General features: G+C 45.1%; 1 protein-coding gene across 1 annotated transcript in view; it reads right to left on the reverse strand.

Moving 5' to 3' along the window:
- The window catches only part of DNAJC27 (DnaJ heat shock protein family (Hsp40) member C27), a 34,595-nt gene extending 16,182 nt beyond the window's left edge, over positions 1–18,413 (reverse strand). The window contains exons 1-2 of the mRNA XM_073561920.1: positions 18,256–18,413; positions 14,078–14,233 (exon numbers count right to left, since the gene is read on the reverse strand). Of these exons, the coding sequence (XP_073418021.1) occupies positions 14,078–14,164 (87 nt within the window). The 5' untranslated portion in view covers positions 14,165–14,233; positions 18,256–18,413. The remainder of the gene's footprint in view (positions 1–14,077; positions 14,234–18,255) is intronic.
- Positions 18,414–21,536: the final 3,123 nt, after the last annotated feature.

Consider the following 21,536-nt stretch of genomic DNA (forward strand, 5'->3'; position numbering starts at 1 on the left):
AGCAGAATAGTGAGTGCAGCTCTGGAGTATAATACAGGATGTAACTCAGGATCAGTAATGTAATGTATGTACACAGTGACTGCACCAGCAGAATAGTGAGTGCAGCTCTGTGGTATAATACAGGATGTAACTCAGGATCAGTAATGTAATGTATGTACACAGTGACTGCACCAGCAGAATAGTGAGTGCAGCTCTGGGGTATAATACAGGATGTAACTCAGGACTAGTAATGTATGTACACAGTGACTGCACCAGCAGAATAGTTAGTGCAGCTCTGGAGTATAATACAGGATGTAACTCAGGATCAGTAATGTATGTACACAGTGACTGCACCAGCAGAATAGTGAGTGCAGCTCTGGAGTATAATACAGGATGTAACTCAGGATCAGTAATGTATGTACACAGTGACTGCACCAGCAGAATAGTGAGTGCAGCTCTGTGGTATAATACAGGATGTAACTCAGGATCAGTAATGTAATGTATGTACACAGTGACTGCACCAGCAGAATAGTGAGTGCAGCTCTGGAGTATAATACAGGATGTAACTCAGGATCAGTAATGTAATGTATGTACACAGTGACTGCACCAGCAGAATAGTGAGTGCAGCTCTGGAGTATAATACAGGATGTAACTCAGGATCAGTAATGTAATGTATGTACACAGTGACTGCACCAGCAGAATAGTGAGTGCAGCTCTGGGGTATAATACAGGATGTAACTCAGGATCAGTAATGTAATGTATGTACACAGTGACTGCACCAGCAGAATAGTGAGTGCAGCTCTGGGGTATAATACAGGATGTAACTCAGGATCAGTAATGTAATGTATGTACACAGTGACTGCACCAGCAGAATAGTGAGTGCAGCTCTGGAGTATAATACAGGATGTAACTCAGGATCAGTAATGTAATGTATGTACACAGTGACTGCACCAGCAGAATAGTGAGTGCAGCTCTGGGGTATAATACAGGATGTAACTCAGGATCAGTAATGTAATGTATGTACACAGTGACTGCACCAGCAGAATAGTGAGTGCAGCTCTGGAGTATAATACAGGATGTAACTCAGGATCAGTAATGTAATGTATGTACACAGTGACTGCACCAGCAGAATAGTGAGTGCAGCTCTGGAGTATAATACAGGAGGTAACTCAGGATCAGTAATGTAATGTATGTACACAGTGACTGCACCAGCAGAATAGTGAGTGCAGCTCTGGGGTATAATACAGGATGTAACTCAGGATCAGTAATGTAATGTATGTACACAGTGACTGCACCAGCAGAATAGTGAGTGCAGCTCTGGGGTATAATACAGGATGTAACTCAGGATCAGTAATGTAATGTTTGTACACAGTGACTGCACCAGCAGAATAGTGAGTGCAGCTCTGGGGTATAATACAGGATGTAACTCAGGATCAGTAATGTAATGTATGTACACAGTGACTGCACCAGCAGAATAGTGAGTGCTGCTCTGGAGTATAATACAGGAGGTAACTCAGGATCAATAATGTAATTTATGTACACAGTGACTGCACCAGCAGAATAGTGAGTGCAGCTCTGGGGTATAATACAGGATGTAACTCAGGATCAGTAATGTAATGTATGTACACGGTGACTGCACCAGCAGAATAGTGAGTGCAGCTCTGGAGTATAATACAGGATGTAACTCAGGATCAGTAATGTAATGTATGTACACAGTGACTGCACCAGCAGAATAGTGAGTGCAGCTCTGGGGTATAATACAGGATGTAACTCAGGATCAGTAATGTAATGTATGTACACGGTGACTGCACCAGCAGAATAGTGAGTGCAGCTCTGGAGTAGAATACAGGCTGTAACTCAGGATCAGTAATGTAATGTACAGTGGGGCAAAAAAGTATTTAGTCAGTCAGCAATAGTGCAAGTTCCACCACTTAAAAAGATGAGAGGCGTCTGTAATTTACATCATAGGTAGACCTCAACTATGGGAGACAAACTGAGAAAAAAAAATCCAGAAAATCACATTGTCTGTTTTTTTTCATTTTATTTGCATATTATGGTGGAAAATAAGTATTTGGTCAGAAACAAGCAATCAAGATTTCTGGCTCTCACAGACCTGTAACTTCTTCTTTAAGAGTCTCCTCTTTCCTCCACTCATTACCTGTAGTAATGGCACCTGTTTAAACTTGTTATCAGTATAAAAAGACACCTGTGCACACCCTCAAACAGTCTGACTCCAAACTCCACTATGGTGAAGACCAAAGAGCTGTCAAAGGACACCAGAAACAAAATTGTAGCCCTGCACCAGGCTGGGAAGACTGAATCTGCAATAGCCAACCAGCTTGGAGTGAAGAAATCAACTGTGGGAGCAATAATTAGAAAATGGAAGACATACAAGACCACTGATAATCTCCCTCGATCTGGTGCTCCACGCAAAATCCCACCCCGTGGGGTCAGAATGATCACAAGAACGGTGAGCAAAAATCCCAGAACCACGCGGGGGGACCTAGTGAATGAACTGCAGAGAGCTGGGACCAATGTAACAAGGCCTACCATAAGTAACACACTACGCCACCATGGACTCAGATCCTGCAGTGCCAGACGTGTCCCACTGCTTAAGCCTGTACATGTCCGGGCCCGTCTGAAGTTTGCTAGAGAGCATTTGGATGATCCAGAGGAGTTTTGGGAGAATGTCCTATGGTCTGATGAAACCAAACTGGAACTGTTTGGTAGAAACACAACTTGTCGTGTTTGGAGGAAAAAGAATACTGAGTTGCATCCATCAAACACCATACCTACTGTAAAGCATGGTGGTGGAAACATCATGCTTTGGGGCTGTTTCTCTGCAAAGGGGCCAGGACGACTGATCCGGGTACATGAAAGAATAAATGGGGCCATGTATCGTGAGATTTTGAGTGCAAACCTCCTTCCATCAGCAAGGGCATTGAAGATGAAACGTGGCTGGGTCTTTCAACATGACAATGATCCAAAGCACACCGCCAGGGCAACGAAGGAGTGGCTTCGTAAGAAGCATTTCAAGGTCCTGGAGTGGCCTAGCCAGTCTCCAGATCTCAACCCTATAGAAAACCTTTGGAGGGAGTTGAAAGTCCGTGTTGCCAAGCGAAAAGCCAAAAACATCACTGCTCTAGAGGAGATCTGCATGGAGGAATGGGCCAACATACCAACAACAGTGTGTGGCAACCTTGTGAAGACTTACAGAAAACGTTTGACCTCTGTCATTGCCAACAAAGGATATATCACAAAGTATTGAGATGAAATTTTGTTTCTGACCAAATACTTATTTTCCACCATAATATGCAAATAAAATGAAAAAAAAACAGACAATGTGATTTTCTGGATTTTTTTTTCTCAGTTTGTCTCCCATAGTTGAGGTCTACCTATGATGTAAATTACAGACGCCTCTCATCTTTTTAAGTGGTGGAACTTGCACTATTGCTGACTGACTAAATACTTTTTTGCCCCACTGTATGTACACAGTGACTGCACCAGTAGAATAGTGAGTGCAGCTCTGGGGTATAATACAGGATGTAACTCAGGATCAGTAATGTAGTGTATGTACACAGTGACTGCACCAGCAGAATAGTGAGCGCAGCTCTGGGGTATAATATAGGATGTAACTCAGGATCAGTAATGTAATGTATGTACACAGTGACTGCACCAGCAGAATAGTGAGTGCAGCTCTGGAGTATAAATAACTCAGGATCAGTAATGTAATGTATGTACACAGTGACTGCACCAGCAGAATAGTGAGCGCAGCTCTGGGGTATAATATAGGATGTAACTCAGGATCAGTAATGTAATGTATGTACACAGTGACTGCACCAGCAGAATAGTGAGTGCAGCTCTGGAGTATAAATAACTCAGGATCAGTAATGTAATGTATGTACACAGTGACTGCACCAGCAGAATCGTGAGCGCAGCTCTGGGGTATAATATAGGATGTAACTGAGGATCAGTAATGTAATGTATGTACACAGTGACTGCACCAGCAGAATCGTGAGCGCAGCTCTGGGGTATAATACAGGATGTAACTCAGGATCAGTAATGTATGTACACAGTGACTGCACCAGCAGAATCGTGAGCGCAGCTCTGGGGTATAATATAGGATGTAACTCAGGATCAGTAATGTAATGTATGTACACAGTGACTGCACCAGCAGAATAGTGAGTGCAGCTCTGGAGTATAATACAGGCTGTAACTCAGGATCAGTAATGTAATGTATGTACACAGTGACTGCACCAGCAGAATAGTGAGTGCAGCTCTGGAGTATAATACAGGCTGTAACTCAGGATCAGTAATGTAATGTATGTACACAGTGACTGCACCAGCAGAATCGTGAGCGCAGCTCTGGGGTATAATACAGGATGTAACTCAGGATCAGTAATGTATGTACACAGTGACTGCACCAGCAGAATCGTGAGCGCAGCTCTGGGGTATAATATAGGATGTAACTCAGGATCAGTAATGTAATGTATGTACACAGTGACAGCACCAGCAGAATCGTGAGTGCAGCTCTGGGGTATAATACAGGACGTAACTCAGGATCAGTAATGTAACGTATGTACACAGTGACTGCACCAGCAGAATAGTGAGTGCAGCTCTGGAGTATAATACAGAATGTAACTCAGGATCAGGATAGGATCAGTAATGTAACGTATGTACACAGTAACTGCACCAGCAGAATAGTGAGTGCAGCTCTGGAGTATAATACAGGATGTAACTCAGGATCAGGATAGGATCAGTAATGTAACGTATGTACACAGTAACTGCACCAGCAGAATAGTGAGTGCAGCTCTGGAGTATAATACAGGATGTAACTCAGGATTAGTAATGTAATGTATGTACACAGTGACTGCACCAGCAGAATAGTGAGTGCAGCTCTGGAGTATAATACAGGACGTAACTCAGGAACAGTAATGTAATGTATGTACACAGTGACAGCACCAGCAGAATAGTGAGTGCAGCTCTGAGGTATAACACAGGATGTAACTCAGGATCAGTAATGTAATGTATGTACACAGTGACTGCTCCAGCAGAATATCGAGTGCAGCTCTGGAGTATAATACAGGATGTAACTCAGGAACAGTAATGTAATGTATGTACATAGTGACTGCACCAGCGGAATAGGGAGTGCAGCTCTGGAGTATAATACAGGACGTAACTCAGGAACAGTAATGTAATGTATGTACACAGTGACTGCACCAGCAGAATCGTGAGCGCAGCTCTGGGGTATAATATAGGATGTAACTCAGGATCAGTAATGTATGTACACAGTGACAGCACCAGCAGAATAGTGAGTGCAGCTCTGGGGTATAATACAGGACGTAACTCAGGATCAGTAATGTAATGTATGTACACAGTGACTGCACCAGCAGAATAGTGAGTGCAGCTCTGGAGTATAATACGGAATGTAACTCAGGATCAGTAATGTAATGTATGTACACAGTGACTGCACCAGCAGAATAGTGAGTGCAGCTCTGGAGTATAATACAGGATGTAACTGAGGATCAGGATAGGATCAGTAATGTAATGTATGTACAGTAACTGCACCAGCAGAATAGTGAGTGCAGCTCTGGGGTATAATACAGGATGTAACTCAGGATCAGTAATGTATGTACACAGAGACTGCACCAGCAGAATAGTGAGTGCAGCTCTGGAGTATAATACAGGATGTAACTCAGGATCAGTAATGTGATGTATGTACACAGTGACTGCACCAGCAGAATAGTGAGTGCAGCTCTGGGGTATAATACAGGATGTAACTCAGGATCAGTAATGTATGTACACAGTGACTGCACCAGCAGAATAGTGAGTGCAGCTCTGGGGTATAATACAGCATGTAACTCAGGATCAGTAATGTAATGTATGTACACAGTGACTGCACCAGCAGAATAGTGAGAGCAGCTCTGGAGTATAATACAGGATGTAACTCAGGATCAGTAATGTAATGTATGTACACAGTGACTGCACCAGCAGAATAGTGAGTGCAGCTCTGGAGTATAATACAGGATGTAACTCAGGATCAGTAATGTAATGTATGTACACAGTGACTGCACCAGCAGAATAGTGAGTGCAGCTCTGGGGTATAATACAGGATGTAACTCAGGATCAGTAATGTAATGTATGTACACAGTGACTGCACCAGCAGAATAGTGAGTGCAGCTCTGGAGTATAATACAGAATGTAACTCAGGATCAGTAATGTAATGTATGTACACAGTGACTGCACCAGCAGAATAGTGAGTGCAGCTCTGGGGTATAATACAGGATGTAACTCAGGATCAGTAATGTAATGTATGTACACAGTGACTGCACCAGCAGAATAGTGAGTGCAGCTCTGGGGTATAATACAGGACGTAACTCAGGATCAGTAATGTAATGTATGTACACAGTGACAGCACCAGCAGAATCTTGAGTGCAGCTCTGGGGTATAATACAGGACGTAACTCAGGATCAGTAATGTAACGTATGTACACAGTGACTGCACCAGCAGAATAGTGAGTGCAGCTCTGGAGTATAATACAGAATGTAACTCAGGATCAGGATAGGATCAGTAATGTAATGTATGTACACAGTGACTGCACCAGCAGAATAGTGAGTGCAGCTCTGGGGTATAATACAGGATGTAACTCAGGATCAGTAATGTAATGTATGTACACAGTGACTGCACCAGCAGAATAGTGAGTGCAGCTCTGGGGTATAATACAGGATGTAACTCAGGATCAGTAATGTAATGTATGTACACGGTGACTGCACCAGCAGAATAGTGAGTGCAGCTCTGGAGTAGAATACAGGCTGTAACTCAGGATCAGTAATGTAATGTACAGTGGGGCAAAAAAGTATTTAGTCAGTCAGCAATAGTGCAAGTTCCACCACTTAAAAAGATGAGAGGCGTCTGTAATTTACATCATAGGTAGACCTCAACTATGGGAGACAAACTGAGAAAAAAAAATCCAGAAAATCACATTGTCTGTTTTTTTTCATTTTATTTGCATATTATGGTGGAAAATAAGTATTTGGTCAGAAACAAGCAATCAAGATTTCTGGCTCTCACAGACCTGTAACTTCTTCTTTAAGAGTCTCCTCTTTCCTCCACTCATTACCTGTAGTAATGGCACCTGTTTAAACTTGTTATCAGTATAAAAAGACACCTGTGCACACCCTCAAACAGTCTGACTCCAAACTCCACTATGGTGAAGACCAAAGAGCTGTCAAAGGACACCAGAAACAAAATTGTAGCCCTGCACCAGGCTGGGAAGACTGAATCTGCAATAGCCAACCAGCTTGGAGTGAAGAAATCAACTGTGGGAGCAATAATTAGAAAATGGAAGACATACAAGACCACTGATAATCTCCCTCGATCTGGTGCTCCACGCAAAATCCCACCCCGTGGGGTCAGAATGATCACAAGAACGGTGAGCAAAAATCCCAGAACCATGCGGGGGGACCTAGTGAATGAACTGCAGAGAGCTGGGACCAATGTAACAAGGCCTACCATAAGTAACACACTACGCCACCATGGACTCAGATCCTGCAGTGCCAGACGTGTCCCACTGCTTAAGCCTGTACATGTCCGGGCCCGTCTGAAGTTTGCTAGAGAGCATTTGGATGATCCAGAGGAGTTTTGGGAGAATGTCCTATGGTCTGATGAAACCAAACTGGAACTGTTTGGTAGAAACACAACTTGTCGTGTTTGGAGGAAAAAGAATACTGAGTTGCATCCATCAAACACCATACCTACTGTAAAGCATGGTGGTGGAAACATCATGCTTTGGGGCTGATTCTCTGCAAAGGGGCCAGGACGACTGATCCGGGTATATGAAAGAATAAATGGGGCCATGTATCGTGAGATTTTGAGTGCAAACCTCCTTCCATCAGCAAGGGCATTGAAGATGAAACGTGGCTGGGTCTTTCAACATGACAATGATCCAAAGCACACCGCCAGGGCAACGAAGGAGTGGCTTCGTAAGAAGCATTTCAAGGTCCTGGAGTGGCCTAGCCAGTCTCCAGATCTCAACCCTATAGAAAACCTTTGGAGGGAGTTGAAAGTCCGTGTTGCCAAGCGAAAAGCCAAAAACATCACTGCTCTAGAGGAGATCTGCATGGAGGAATGGGCCAACATACCAACAACAGTGTGTGGCAACCTTGTGAAGACTTACAGAAAACGTTTGACCTCTGTCATTGCCAACAAAGGATATATCACAAAGTATTGAGATGAAATTTTGTTTCTGACCAAATACTTATTTTCCACCATAATATGCAAATAAAATGAAAAAAAAACAGACAATGTGATTTTCTGGATTTTTTTTTCTCAGTTTGTCTCCCATAGTTGAGGTCTACCTATGATGTAAATTACAGACGCCTCTCATCTTTTTAAGTGGTGGAACTTGCACTATTGCTGACTGACTAAATACTTTTTTGCCCCACTGTATGTACACAGTGACTGCACCAGTAGAATAGTGAGTGCAGCTCTGGGGTATAATACAGGATGTAACTCAGGATCAGTAATGTAGTGTATGTACACAGTGACTGCACCAGCAGAATAGTGAGCGCAGCTCTGGGGTATAATATAGGATGTAACTCAGGATCAGTAATGTAATGTATGTACACAGTGACTGCACCAGCAGAATAGTGAGTGCAGCTCTGGAGTATAAATAACTCAGGATCAGTAATGTAATGTATGTACACAGTGACTGCACCAGCAGAATAGTGAGCGCAGCTCTGGGGTATAATATAGGATGTAACTCAGGATCAGTAATGTAATGTATGTACACAGTGACTGCACCAGCAGAATAGTGAGTGCAGCTCTGGAGTATAAATAACTCAGGATCAGTAATGTAATGTATGTACACAGTGACTGCACCAGCAGAATCGTGAGCGCAGCTCTGGGGTATAATACAGGATGTAACTCAGGATCAGTAATGTATGTACACAGTGACTGCACCAGCAGAATCGTGAGTGCAGCTCTGGGGTATAATATAGGATGTAACTCAGGATCAGTAATGTAATGTATGTACACAGTGACTGCACCAGCAGAATAGTGAGTGCAGCTCTGGAGTATAATACAGGCTGTAACTCAGGATCAGTAATGTAATGTATGTACACAGTGACTGCACCAGCAGAATCGTGAGCGCAGCTCTGGGGTATAATACAGGATGTAACTCAGGATCAGTAATGTATGTACACAGTGACTGCACCAGCAGAATCGTGAGCGCAGCTCTGGGGTATAATATAGGATGTAACTCAGGATCAGTAATGTAATGTATGTACACAGTGACAGCACCAGCAGAATAGTGAGTGCAGCTCTGGGGTATAATACAGGACGTAACTCAGGATCAGTAATGTAATGTATGTACACAGTGACTGCACCAGCAGAATAGTGAGTGCAGCTCTGGAGTATAATACAGGCTGTAACTCAGGATCAGTAATGTAATGTATGTACACAGTGACAGCACCAGCAGAATCGTGAGTGCAGCTCTGGGGTATAATACAGGACGTAACTCAGGATCAGTAATGTAACGTATGTACACAGTGACTGCACCAGCAGAATAGTGAGTGCAGCTCTGGAGTATAATACAGAATGTAACTCAGGATCAGGATAGGATCAGTAATGTAATGTATGTACAGTAACTGCACCAGCAGAATAGTGAGTGCAGCTCTGGAGTATAATACAGGATGTAACTCAGGATTAGTAATGTAATGTATGTACACAGTGACTGCACCAGCAGAATAGTGAGTGCAGCTCTGGAGTATAATACAGGACGTAACTCAGGAACAGTAATGTAATGTATGTACACAGTGACAGCACCAGCAGAATAGTGAGTGCAGCTCTGAGGTATAACACAGGATGTAACTCAGGATCAGTAATGTAATGTATGTACACAGTGACTGCTCCAGCAGAATATCGAGTGCAGCTCTGGAGTATAATACAGGATGTAACTCAGGAACAGTAATGTAATGTATGTACACAGTGACTGCACCAGCAGAATCGTGAGCGCAGCTCTGGGGTATAATATAGGATGTAACTCAGGATCAGTAATGTATGTACACAGTGACAGCACCAGCAGAATAGTGAGTGCAGCTCTGGGGTATAATACAGGACGTAACTCAGGATCAGTAATGTAATGTATGTACACAGTGACTGCACCAGCAGAATAGTGAGTGCAGCTCTGGAGTATAATACGGAATGTAACTCAGGATCAGTAATGTAATGTATGTACACAGTGACTGCACCAGCAGAATAGTGAGTGCAGCTCTGGAGTATAATACAGGATGTAACTGAGGATCAGGATAGGATCAGTAATGTAATGTATGTACAGTAACTGCACCAGCAGAATAGTGAGTGCAGCTCTGGGGTATAATACAGGATGTAACTCAGGATCAGTAATGTATGTACACAGAGACTGCACCAGCAGAATAGTGAGTGCAGCTCTGGAGTATAATACAGGATGTAACTCAGGATCAGTAATGTGATGTATGTACACATTGACTGCACCAGCAGAATAGTGAGTGCAGCTCTGGGGTATAATACAGGATGTAACTCAGGATCAGTAATGTAATGTATGTACACAGTGACTGCACCAGCAGAATAGTGAGAGCAGCTCTGGAGTATAATACAGGATGTAACTCAGGATCAGTAATGTAATGTATGTACACAGTGACTGCACCAGCAGAATAGTGAGTGCAGCTCTGGGGTATAATAAAGGATGTAACTCAGGATCAGTAATGTATGTACACAGTGACTGCACCAGCAGAATAGTGAGTGCAGCTCTGGAGTATAATACAGGATGTAACTCAGGATCAGTAATGTAATGTATGTACACAGTGACTGCACCAGCAGAATAGTGAGTGCAGCTCTGGGGTATAATACAGGATGTAACTCAGGATCAGTAATGTAATGTATGTACACAGTGACTGCACCAGCAGAATAGTGAGTGCAGCTCTGGAGTATAATACAGAATGTAACTCAGGATCAGTAATGTAATGTATGTACACAGTGACTGCACCAGCAGAATAGTGAGAGCAGCTCTGGAGTATAATACAGGATGTAACTCAGGATCAGTAATGTAATGTATGTACAGAGTGACTGCACCAGCAGAATAGTGAGTGCAGCTCTGGAGTATAATACAGGATGTAACTCAGGATCAGTAATGTAATGTATGTACACAGTGACTGCACCAGCAGAATAGTGAGTGCAGCTCTGGAGTATAATACAGGATGTAACTCGGGATCAGTAATGTATGTACACAGTGACTGCTCCAGCAGAATAGTGAGTGCAGCTCTGGAGTATAATACAGGACGTAACTCTGTTGTTATTCTATTCCTGGTTCGATCCTTCGATGTCTCTCTCATGCTCCATCTCCTGCGCTCTGCCGGCTGTGATGCCTCCTGGCCGTGGTGGGGGTCACGCTTCAGTCCTATCAGCGCCACTTCCAGCAATTATTCAACTAAAAACTATAAGCTGGAGTATAAGTTGGTGCTCATGTAAAATACAGGAGTGTGTTCACACTGGTCATAAAACAGACAAATGCAGAAACAAACTGCGCATATGCCCTGCTGTAAGTGAATAGTAATCCTCTGCAGGGGTCTGCACAGCGCCCCACGTAATAGTGCCGGCCGCACATCGCCCCATACATAGGTTGCGGGGACTGCTCCTCCAGCGGATCCTCGGCCCATACATATATTGTTGTACGGGGTCTAAATGCGGCCCTGTATTGGTTGATGAGGTCCCTTTAACGGAGTTGTGCTGGTTCAAGGGCACGGAGCCCTTTAAGGCGCCAGGACTGGGTGTCAGTGGTGACCATCACGGTCACGGTGGAATGACTTTGGCTTTTCCCCCCTCCTCTAGGTTTCTTTGTGCACGGTTGCGCACCCCCTGCTGGATTACGGGGTTGAAACCCTACGAGGGTTGGTTGCTATGAACTGTAAGTGCAGATGCTATAAGGACTGAACTATTTTAACTTTGAACTTTACCCATTTTAACCCTGAACTGTCCCCTGTTAAAAGCAGCGCACCAGTGTGTTAATGGGCCGGTAATCTAGTAAAAGGAGGGAGGGGGAGAAGCTGTGCAGTGTGCAGGAGGACCCGAGGAGTGAGCCCAGCCCATCGGGCCAGTATGTTTGTTCTGGAAGGGTCCCAGGAGCCACAGGACCGGGGTCAGTCAGATCCAATTTAAGAGGAGCCGATTCTGGGGTTTTAACCCAGCCGAGCCTAGGTCATGTTTGGCCCATCAGCGGCATTACATAAAGACTGTGTCAGTTTTATGAACACTTTATAAGCTGTTTCAAGTTTACAGGAGCCATCATGGTTGAGGACGACCATAGATTAGGAGGGAGGAGTGTAAGGAGGTGGCTGGGACCCTCAACTGCCTTTTCTCCTATATATCGGACACGTGTGTCCCCGGTGGCACCCTGATGGCTCACTAATGTTGTATATTGATATGACATATATTAATGTGTAATGTTATGCCAATGTAATGTGCTGTGTTTGTTATGCACAAGCTTAGGGATAGAAAGGCAACATAGGGTTAAACTGTTGGGAGGAGTTCAGCAGAGAGGCTGTGCAACAGGTTTACAGGAGAAGGATTTCGAGTTCTTGGAGCAGAGCCCAGCAGGCTTGCCCAGGGCAAGACGCTCTCCACGTCCAGGAACAAAGGGTACCCCAGTCGGGGGGATACAAGCTGCCAAGGACTGTCGGGCAGTGTGGACGGGCCCTGGCACTGTGGGAATGTCTCCAGAAGGACTGTTGTGGTTCCCAAATCTGGATGGGAGCCATTGATGCTGAGCAGCCTCCAGAAGTTGCAGGGACAGAGCAGGAAACATTGTGTTGTTTAAAGTTTTCCCGTTTGAACAGAACTGAGGCCCGTGGTGTTTTCCTGAATACTTATCCCCAGCGGCTGGCGTGAGCGTGTGATGGAGGTACCTGACTGTATTGCAGGACTGAGACTTCACCTATCTTTACATGTGCAAGGAGCCAGGGTGCTCACTGACTAAGTCTTAGTAAACTCGGCCATGACTACCACCCCGTGCCTCTTTGTTACATATGTGAGGAAGCTCAGTGCAACCTTTATCATCCTAATGGTTGGCTACGCAGAGAGCAGCAGCAGAGTTTGCCATTGGCTGTTCTGATTTGCACAGGCCGGGACAGGGATGGCAAAACCCAACTTCATCGCTCTAAGAGACTCGTCATCTGAGTGTCAGGATCCTGTCAGCGTCGGCAAACTGCCACGGCTGAGCAGGGTGACTTACCCACACTACGGGAGGGCCCGGGGTCCGATACTGCAGTGAAAGTTCAAGCAGACAGGACCTGCGACACTGAAAGTAGTAAGGAGTACAAGGACCTACGATCATGTGACTGCAGTGGGCGGGGCTTAGCGTCCTACTGCTGCAAATGATGTAATATACTAACTGCAGGGATACTGTAGTAGAGGAGAGGGAAACGCAGGTCAGACAAGCAGAGGTCATACACAGAGAGGGCGGCGCGGTACCAGAGGGATGAGCAGAGAATAGTCAAGTCACAGGCAGAGAATCATACACAGAGAAGGTAGCGCAGTACAAGAGGGACAGGCAGAACTCGCAACAGGGACGGAACCGGATCAAAACCAAGCAAGCAACAAGTTATCAGGCACAAGGCACACGTACGCAAGAGGTCAACTAACTCAGCCGAGGGCAGGAGTATAACTGACACCGGACCCAGGTCCAGTGAGCATTAAATAGCCGCCCTCTGCCAGAGAGAGGAAGAAACAATTAACCCCTGTCTGACCAGGACGGGCTAAAGACAAACCCCATCCTGGATCATGACAGAGTTTCTGCCTATGCAGAGAACAGCAGCCAATGACAAACTCATCTTGACCGCTGCGCTCTGCATAGTAATATGCATGACTCACAAAGATGTGGAGAAAGCTTCAGCTATTCCTGTATGCACTTTGTAGTGACATTTAACTCTAGACTTTCCAGAGCAAAGAGCTTCGGACGAGCAACGTCCTGATCATGCCCCCATCTAATTCTGCGCACTACAAAGCCCAGCCATCCCTGGAGCCTGACACGGCATACATGGCACTGTGCCTTACGGCCTCCTCTTACCTTGCCCACCTCGGCATTCCCCATGCTGATGACTTTGATGCGCAGCGCCTTGCGGCTCTCCTTCCTCCTCTGTAGGTTGGTCTCCATGGCTTCCGTACAGGAGAAAACGGGGAGAGCTGCGGTATGTGGGGGTCCGGCACGTGCTACATACACCACCTGCAGGAGACGGGGGGGGAGTATAGGACAAATGTCACTGCATATAGGGCTGTATACCCCGCACATTACACTGTATATAGGGCTGTATACCCCGCACATTACACTGTATATAGGGCTGTATACCCCGCACATTACACTGTATATAGGGCTGTATACCCCGTACATTACACTGTATATAGGGCTGTATACCCCGCACATTACACTGTATATAGGGCTGTATACCCCGCACATTACACTGTATATAGGGCTGTATATCCCGCACATTACACTGTATATAGGGCTGTATACCCCGTACATTACACTGTATATAGGGCTGTATACCCCGCACATTACACTGTATATAGGGCTGTATACCCCGCACATTACACTGTATATAGGGCTGTATACCCCGTACATTACACTGTATATAGGGCTGTATACCCCGCACATTACACTGTATATAGGGCTGTATACCCCGCACATTACACTGTATATAGGGCTGTATACCCCGTACATTACACTGTATATAGGGCTGTATACCCCGCACATTACATTGTATATAGGGCTGTATATCCCGCACATTACACTGTATATAGGGCTGTATACCCCGCACATTACTGTATATCCCGCACATTACACTGCATATAGAGCCGTATACCCCGCACAATACACTGTATATAGGGCTGTATATCCCGTACATTACACTGTATATAGGGCTGTATATCCCGCACATTACACTGTATATAGGGCTGTATACCCCGCACATTACTGTATATCCCGCACATTACACTGCATATAGAGCCGTATACCCCGCACATTACACTGCATATAGGGCCGTATACCCCGTACATTACACTGTATATAGGGCCGTATACCCCGTACATTACACCGTATATAGGGCCGTATACCCCGTACATTACACCGTATATAGGGCCGTATACCCCGTACATTACACTGTATATAGCGCCGTATACCCCGTACATTACACTGTATATAGGGCCGTATACCCCGTACATTACACTGTATATAGGGCCGTATACCCCGCACATTACACTGTATATAGGGCTGTATACCCCGCACATTACACTGTATATAGGGCTGTATACCCCGCACATTACACTGTATATAGGGCTGTATACCCCGCACATTACACTGTATATAGGGCCGTATGCCCCGCACATTACACTGCATATAGGGCCGTATTTCCCGCACATTACACTGCATATAGGGCCGTATACCCCGCACATTACACTGTATATAGGGCCGTATACCCCGCACATTACACTGTATATAGGGCCGTATACCCCGTACATTACACTGTATATAGGGCCGTATACCCCGTACATTACACTGTATATAGGGCCGTATACCCCGCACATTACACTGTATATAGGGCCGTATACCCCGCACATTACACTGTATATAGGGCTGTATACCCCGCAAATTACACTGTATATAGGGCTGTATACCCCGCACATTACACTGTATATAGAGCTGTATAACCCCGCACATTACACTGTATATAGGGCTGTATACCCCGTACATTACACTGTATATAGGGCTGTATACCCCGTACATTACACTGTATATAGGGCTGTATACCCCGTACATTACACTGTATATAGAGCCGTATACCCCGCACATTACACTGTATATAGGGCTGTATACCCCGTACATTACACTGTATATAGGGCTGTATATCCCCGCACATTACACTGTATATAGGGCTGTATACCCCGTACATTACACTGTATATAGAGCTGTATACCCCATACATTACACTGTATATAGGGCTGTATACCCCGTACATTACACTGTATATAGGGCTGTATACCCCGTACATTACACTGTATATAGAGCTGTATACCCCGTACATTACACTGTATATAGGGCTGTATACCCCGTACATTACACTGTATATAGGGCTGTATACCCCGTACATTACACTGTATATAGGGCTGTATACCCCGTACATTACACTGTATATAGAGCTGTATACCCCATACATTACACTGTATATAGGGCTGTATACCCCGTACATTACACTGTATATAGGGCTGTATACCCCGTACATTACACTGTATATAGAGCTGTATACCCCGTACATTACACTGTATATAGGGCTGTATACCCCGTACATTACACTGTATATAGAGCTGTATACCCCGTACATTACACTGTATATAGGGCTGTATACCCCGTACATTACACTGTATATAGGGCTGTATACCCCGTACATTACACTGTATATAGGGCTGTATACCCCGTACATTACACTGTATATAGGGCTGTATACCCCGTACATTACACTGTATATAGGGCTGTATACCCCGTACATTACACTGTATATAGAGCTGTATACCCCGTACATTACACTGTATATAGGGCTGTATACCCCGTACATTACACTGTATATAGGGCTGTATACCCCGTACATTACACTGTATATAGGGCTGTATACCCCGTACATTACACTGTATATAGGGCTGTATACCCCGTACATTACACTGTATATAGGGCTGTATACCCCGTACATTACACTGTATATAGGGCTGTATACCCCGTACATTACACTGTATATAGGGCTGTATACCCCGTACATTACACTGTATATAGGGCTGTATACCCCGTACATTACACTGTATATAGGGCTGTATACCCCGTACATTACACTGTATATAGGGCTGTATACCCCGTACATTACACTGTATATAGGGCTGTATACCCCATACATTACACTGTATATAGGGCTGTATACCCCGTACATTACACTGTATATAGAGCTGTATACCCCGCAAATTACACTGTATATAGGGCTGTATACCCCGTACATTACACTGTATATAGGGCTGTATACCCCGTACATTACACTGTATATAGAGCTGTATACCCCGTACATTACACTGTATATAGGGCTGTATACCCCGCACATTACACTGTATATAGGGCTGTATACCCCGTACATTACACTGTATATAGAGCTGTATACCCCGTACATTACACTGTATATAGAGCTGTATACCCCGTACATTACACTGTATATAGAGCTGTATACCCCGTACATTACACTGTATATAGGGCTGTATACCCCGTACATTACACTGTATATAGAGCTGTATACCCCGTACATTACACTGTATATAGAGCTGTATACCCCGTACATTACACTGTATATAGGGCTGTATACCCCGTACATTACACTGTATATAGGGCTGTATACCCCGTACATTACACTGTATATAGAGCTGTATACCCCGCACATTACACTGTATATAGGGCTGTATACCCCGTACATTACACTGTATATAGGGCTGTATACCCCGTACATTACACTGTATATAGAGCTGTATACCCCATACATTACACTGTATATAGGGCTGTATACCCCGTACATTACACTGTATATAGAGCTGTATACCCCGTACATTACACTGTATATAGAGCTGTATACCCCATACATTACACTGTATATAGGGCTGTATACCCCGTACATTACACTGTATATAGAGCTGTATACCCCGTACATTACACTGTATATAGGGCTGTATACCCCGTACATTACACTGTATATAGAGCTGTATACCCCGTACATTACACTGTATATAGGGCTGTATACCCCGTACATTACACTGTATATAGAGCTGTATACCCCGTACATTACACTGTATATAGGGCTGTATACCCCGTACATTACACTGTATATAGGGCTGTATACCCCGTACATTACACTGTATATAGGGCTGTATACCCCGTACATTACACTGTATATAGGGCTGTATACCCCGTACATTACACTGTATATAGGGCTGTATACCCCGTACATTACACTGTATATAGGGCTGTATACCCCGTACATTACACTGTATATAGGGCTGTATACCCCGTACATTACACTGTATATAGGGCTGTATACCCCGTACATTACACTGTATATAGGGCTGTATACCCCGTGTATATATTTACAGATCCCCCTATTTATACACAAGGTGTGAATGCAGGGAGGGCACACGCAGGGCATTAGGGGCAGAGTACGGAGCTCTCACCTCTCCAGTAGGGGGCAGTGCACCGCAGGTCACTACATCCGCTCCCCCCTACGGGGGCCGCTCAGCCCCTGGTGGTCGTGGTCGCCCGCCTGATGATCTGTGTCACGTGACCACAGCTGCAGCAGCGCCTGCAGGAATGAGGAGAGGGGGCGGGGACACTTGGTGACGTCACCCTTAGCAGCAAACAAAGCGGTAACGATCCGGGGGCGTTCCCCAAGCTTTCCCCGCCCATCAGTAGGGCAGACATCTTTCTTGCGCCTTCCCCTTCAGCATTGCTAGGACTACATCACCCGGCATGCACTGGGGTTTTTTAGTCAAGCGCACACAGCTTAATCACCACATAACATACAATGTGCCATTTTGGGGGGTAGATAAATGATTTTGATTAATTTTCATTGATTTTTCTCCAGAGGTGACTGAACTCAGCAACTCAGACTCGTCTGTTCTATTTTCTTTATGTTCATTACTGTATGCGGTAATCATTTTATGAAGAGAATAAAGGCAACGCGCCCTGAAATGTGGGATAAAGTGTTACACTAAGGCTACGTTCACACGTTGCGTTTTTGCGACTTTTTTTGATGCAAATTTTAAGCAAAAGCTACAAGATTTCATAGATCTCATGTAGACATTGGGTTTTATTTTCTGACTAATTTGAAAAACTGCTGCATTTTACAAACTCCCCACATCACTTCTCTCAGCGTTTTTTTTAATTCATAGAAAGTAATGAGTAAAGTGCAAAAACGCAGCAAAAAAAACACAAGTATCAGGTTTTGCTGTATTTTTGGTGTAAAAACGAAGCAAAAACCCAGCAAAGCCTCCTTCTTGTAAGCAGCTTCTTTACTGCCAAGAGAGCAGGTTTTGCCTGCGGGGGAAAAAAAAAAAACGCAGCAAAAACGCAACGTGTGAACATAGCCTAAAATTCCCAATCTTCTTTGAATCCCAGCCCATGAGTGAGCAGTATAGGTGTACCAAGATGGAAGCAATGGAGGTGGCACCTGCCCTGTGAGGAGTAGGATCAGCTCATGAGCCCGCTCCAGACACCCAGACCCTGTTTATGACAAACGTCGGTCAAGGTTCAGGAAGGATTAAAATGAGCTGAGTCTCAGTCCTCCTGGATGGCCTAATCAATGTGATCCCCAGGTCTATGAATGTTCCTATCATTGCGTTTCCCCAGCCTCCAGGATTGTCTGATCATTGTGAGCTAGTTGCCTCCTGGAAAACCCGATCTGTGTGATCCTCAGACCTCCTTGATGGACTGATCATTGTGATTCCCAGGCCTGTTGGATGGCCTGGTCATTTTGTTCACCATGTCTCCTTGATGGCCCATCAGTATGATCTCCAGGCCTCCTGGATGGTCCACTCAGTGTGATCTCAGGACCTCCTGGATGTTACAATCATTGTGTTTCCCAGGCCCTCAATATAGTCTGAGCAGTGAAATCCCCAGAACTCCTGGATTGTCCGAATACTGTGATCCTCAGGCCTCCATGATGGACCAATCAGTGTGATTCCAAAGACCTCTTGGATGGTCTGACTAGTGTGTGAGATAGTATGATCATTATGCTTCCCAGGCCTCCTGGATTGTCTGATCATTGTTGGATACTCGCCTCCTTGATGGCCCTATTATTGTGATCCACATGCCTCCTGAAGTGCCCGATCGTTATGATCCCCAGGTCAGGCATTGTGGATTGTTCAATTATTGTTAGCTCACTGCCTCTTGAATGACCCGATCAGTGTAATCTCCAGGCCTCCTAGATGGGCCGACCAGTGTAATCCCTAGGCCTCATGGATGGCCTCATCAATGTGATTCCCAGAGCTCCTGGATACCGATTGGTGTAATCACCAGGCTTCCTGAATGGCCTGATCATTATAATCCCCAGGTCTCCTGGATGTTCCAATAATTGTGTTCCCCAGTCCTCCTGTATGGTCTGATCAGCGCGATTACCAGGCCTCCTGGATGGCCCGATCAGTGTGATACCCACGCCTCCTGGATGGTCCAATCAGTGTGATTCCAAGATTTCCTGGATGTTCCGATCATTGTGTTTCTCGGGCTTCCTGTATCTTCTGATCACCAGGCCTCCGGGATTATCTGATTAGCGTGATACCTCCTTGATGAATCAATCAGTGTGTTTCCCAGGCCTCAGGAATGGCACGGTCAGTGTGATTCTCAGGCCTCATAGATGGCACAATCTGTGTGATCCCGAGACCTCCTGGACTGTCAGATCATTATGATCCCCAGGTATCCTGGATTGTTCAATCATTGTGAGCTTCCTGCCTCTTGAATGACCCGATCAGTGTAATCCCCAGGCCTCCTGGTTGGCCTGATCAGTGTGATTCCCAGGACTCATTTATAGCCAGATCAGTGTGTTCACCAGTCCACCTGGATGACCTGATCAGTGTGATCTTAAGACCTCCTGTATGGTCTGACTAGTGTGATCCCCAAGCCTCCTGGATGGCCTGATCAGTGAAATCCCCAGGCCTTCTGCGAGATTTGATCAGTGTGATCCCCTGACCTCTTGGTTGAACCAATCAGTGTGATCTCCTGGCCTTCTGCATAGCCCGATCAGTGTGATCCAAGGCCTCCTGTATTCTCAGATCATTATGAGCATTATTATCTCCCTGCCTTCTGAATGACCCAATCAGTGTCATCCCCTGGCCCAGGCCTCCTGGATGGCCTGTTCAGTGTAATCCCAAGTCCTCTTGGATGGCCCAATCATTGTGATCTCCAGGCCTCCTGGATGTTCCAATTATTGTATTTCCCAGGTCTTCTGGATTGTCTGATCATTGTAGGCTATTCGCCTCGTGGATGACCCAATCTGTATCATTCACTGGCCTCCTAGATGGCTTGATCAGTGTGATTCTCAGGCCTCCTGAATTATTCAATCATTGTGAACTCCAGGCCTCCTGGATAGTCCAATAAGTGTGATCTGCAGGTCTATTGAATTGTCCAATCAGTGTGTTGCTCAGGCCTCCTGGGTGGCCTGATCTGTGTGAGCCACTGGCCTCCTGAATTGTTCAATCACTGTGATCCCCCAGGCCTCATGGATGGACAGATCAGGGTGTTCCCCACGCCTCCTGGTTGCTAGATCAGTGTGTTCCCCAGACCTTTTGGGCATTTGGAGGGCAAAATTGTCTTGAATGAATAGCTGACACCATGTTGCATTTGGAGAGCCCCTGATGTGCCTAAACAGTGGAAACCCCACACAAGTGATCCCATTTTGTAAACTACAAGGAATTTATCAAGAGGTATGGTGAGCATCTTCAAGCCCTAGGTGCTTCACAGA

Source organism: Dendrobates tinctorius, unplaced genomic scaffold (genome assembly GCF_039654945.1).
Source record: "Dendrobates tinctorius isolate UK_male_01 unplaced genomic scaffold, ASM3965494v1 ptg000332l, whole genome shotgun sequence".
Lineage (NCBI taxonomy): Eukaryota > Metazoa > Chordata > Amphibia > Anura > Dendrobatidae > Dendrobates > Dendrobates tinctorius.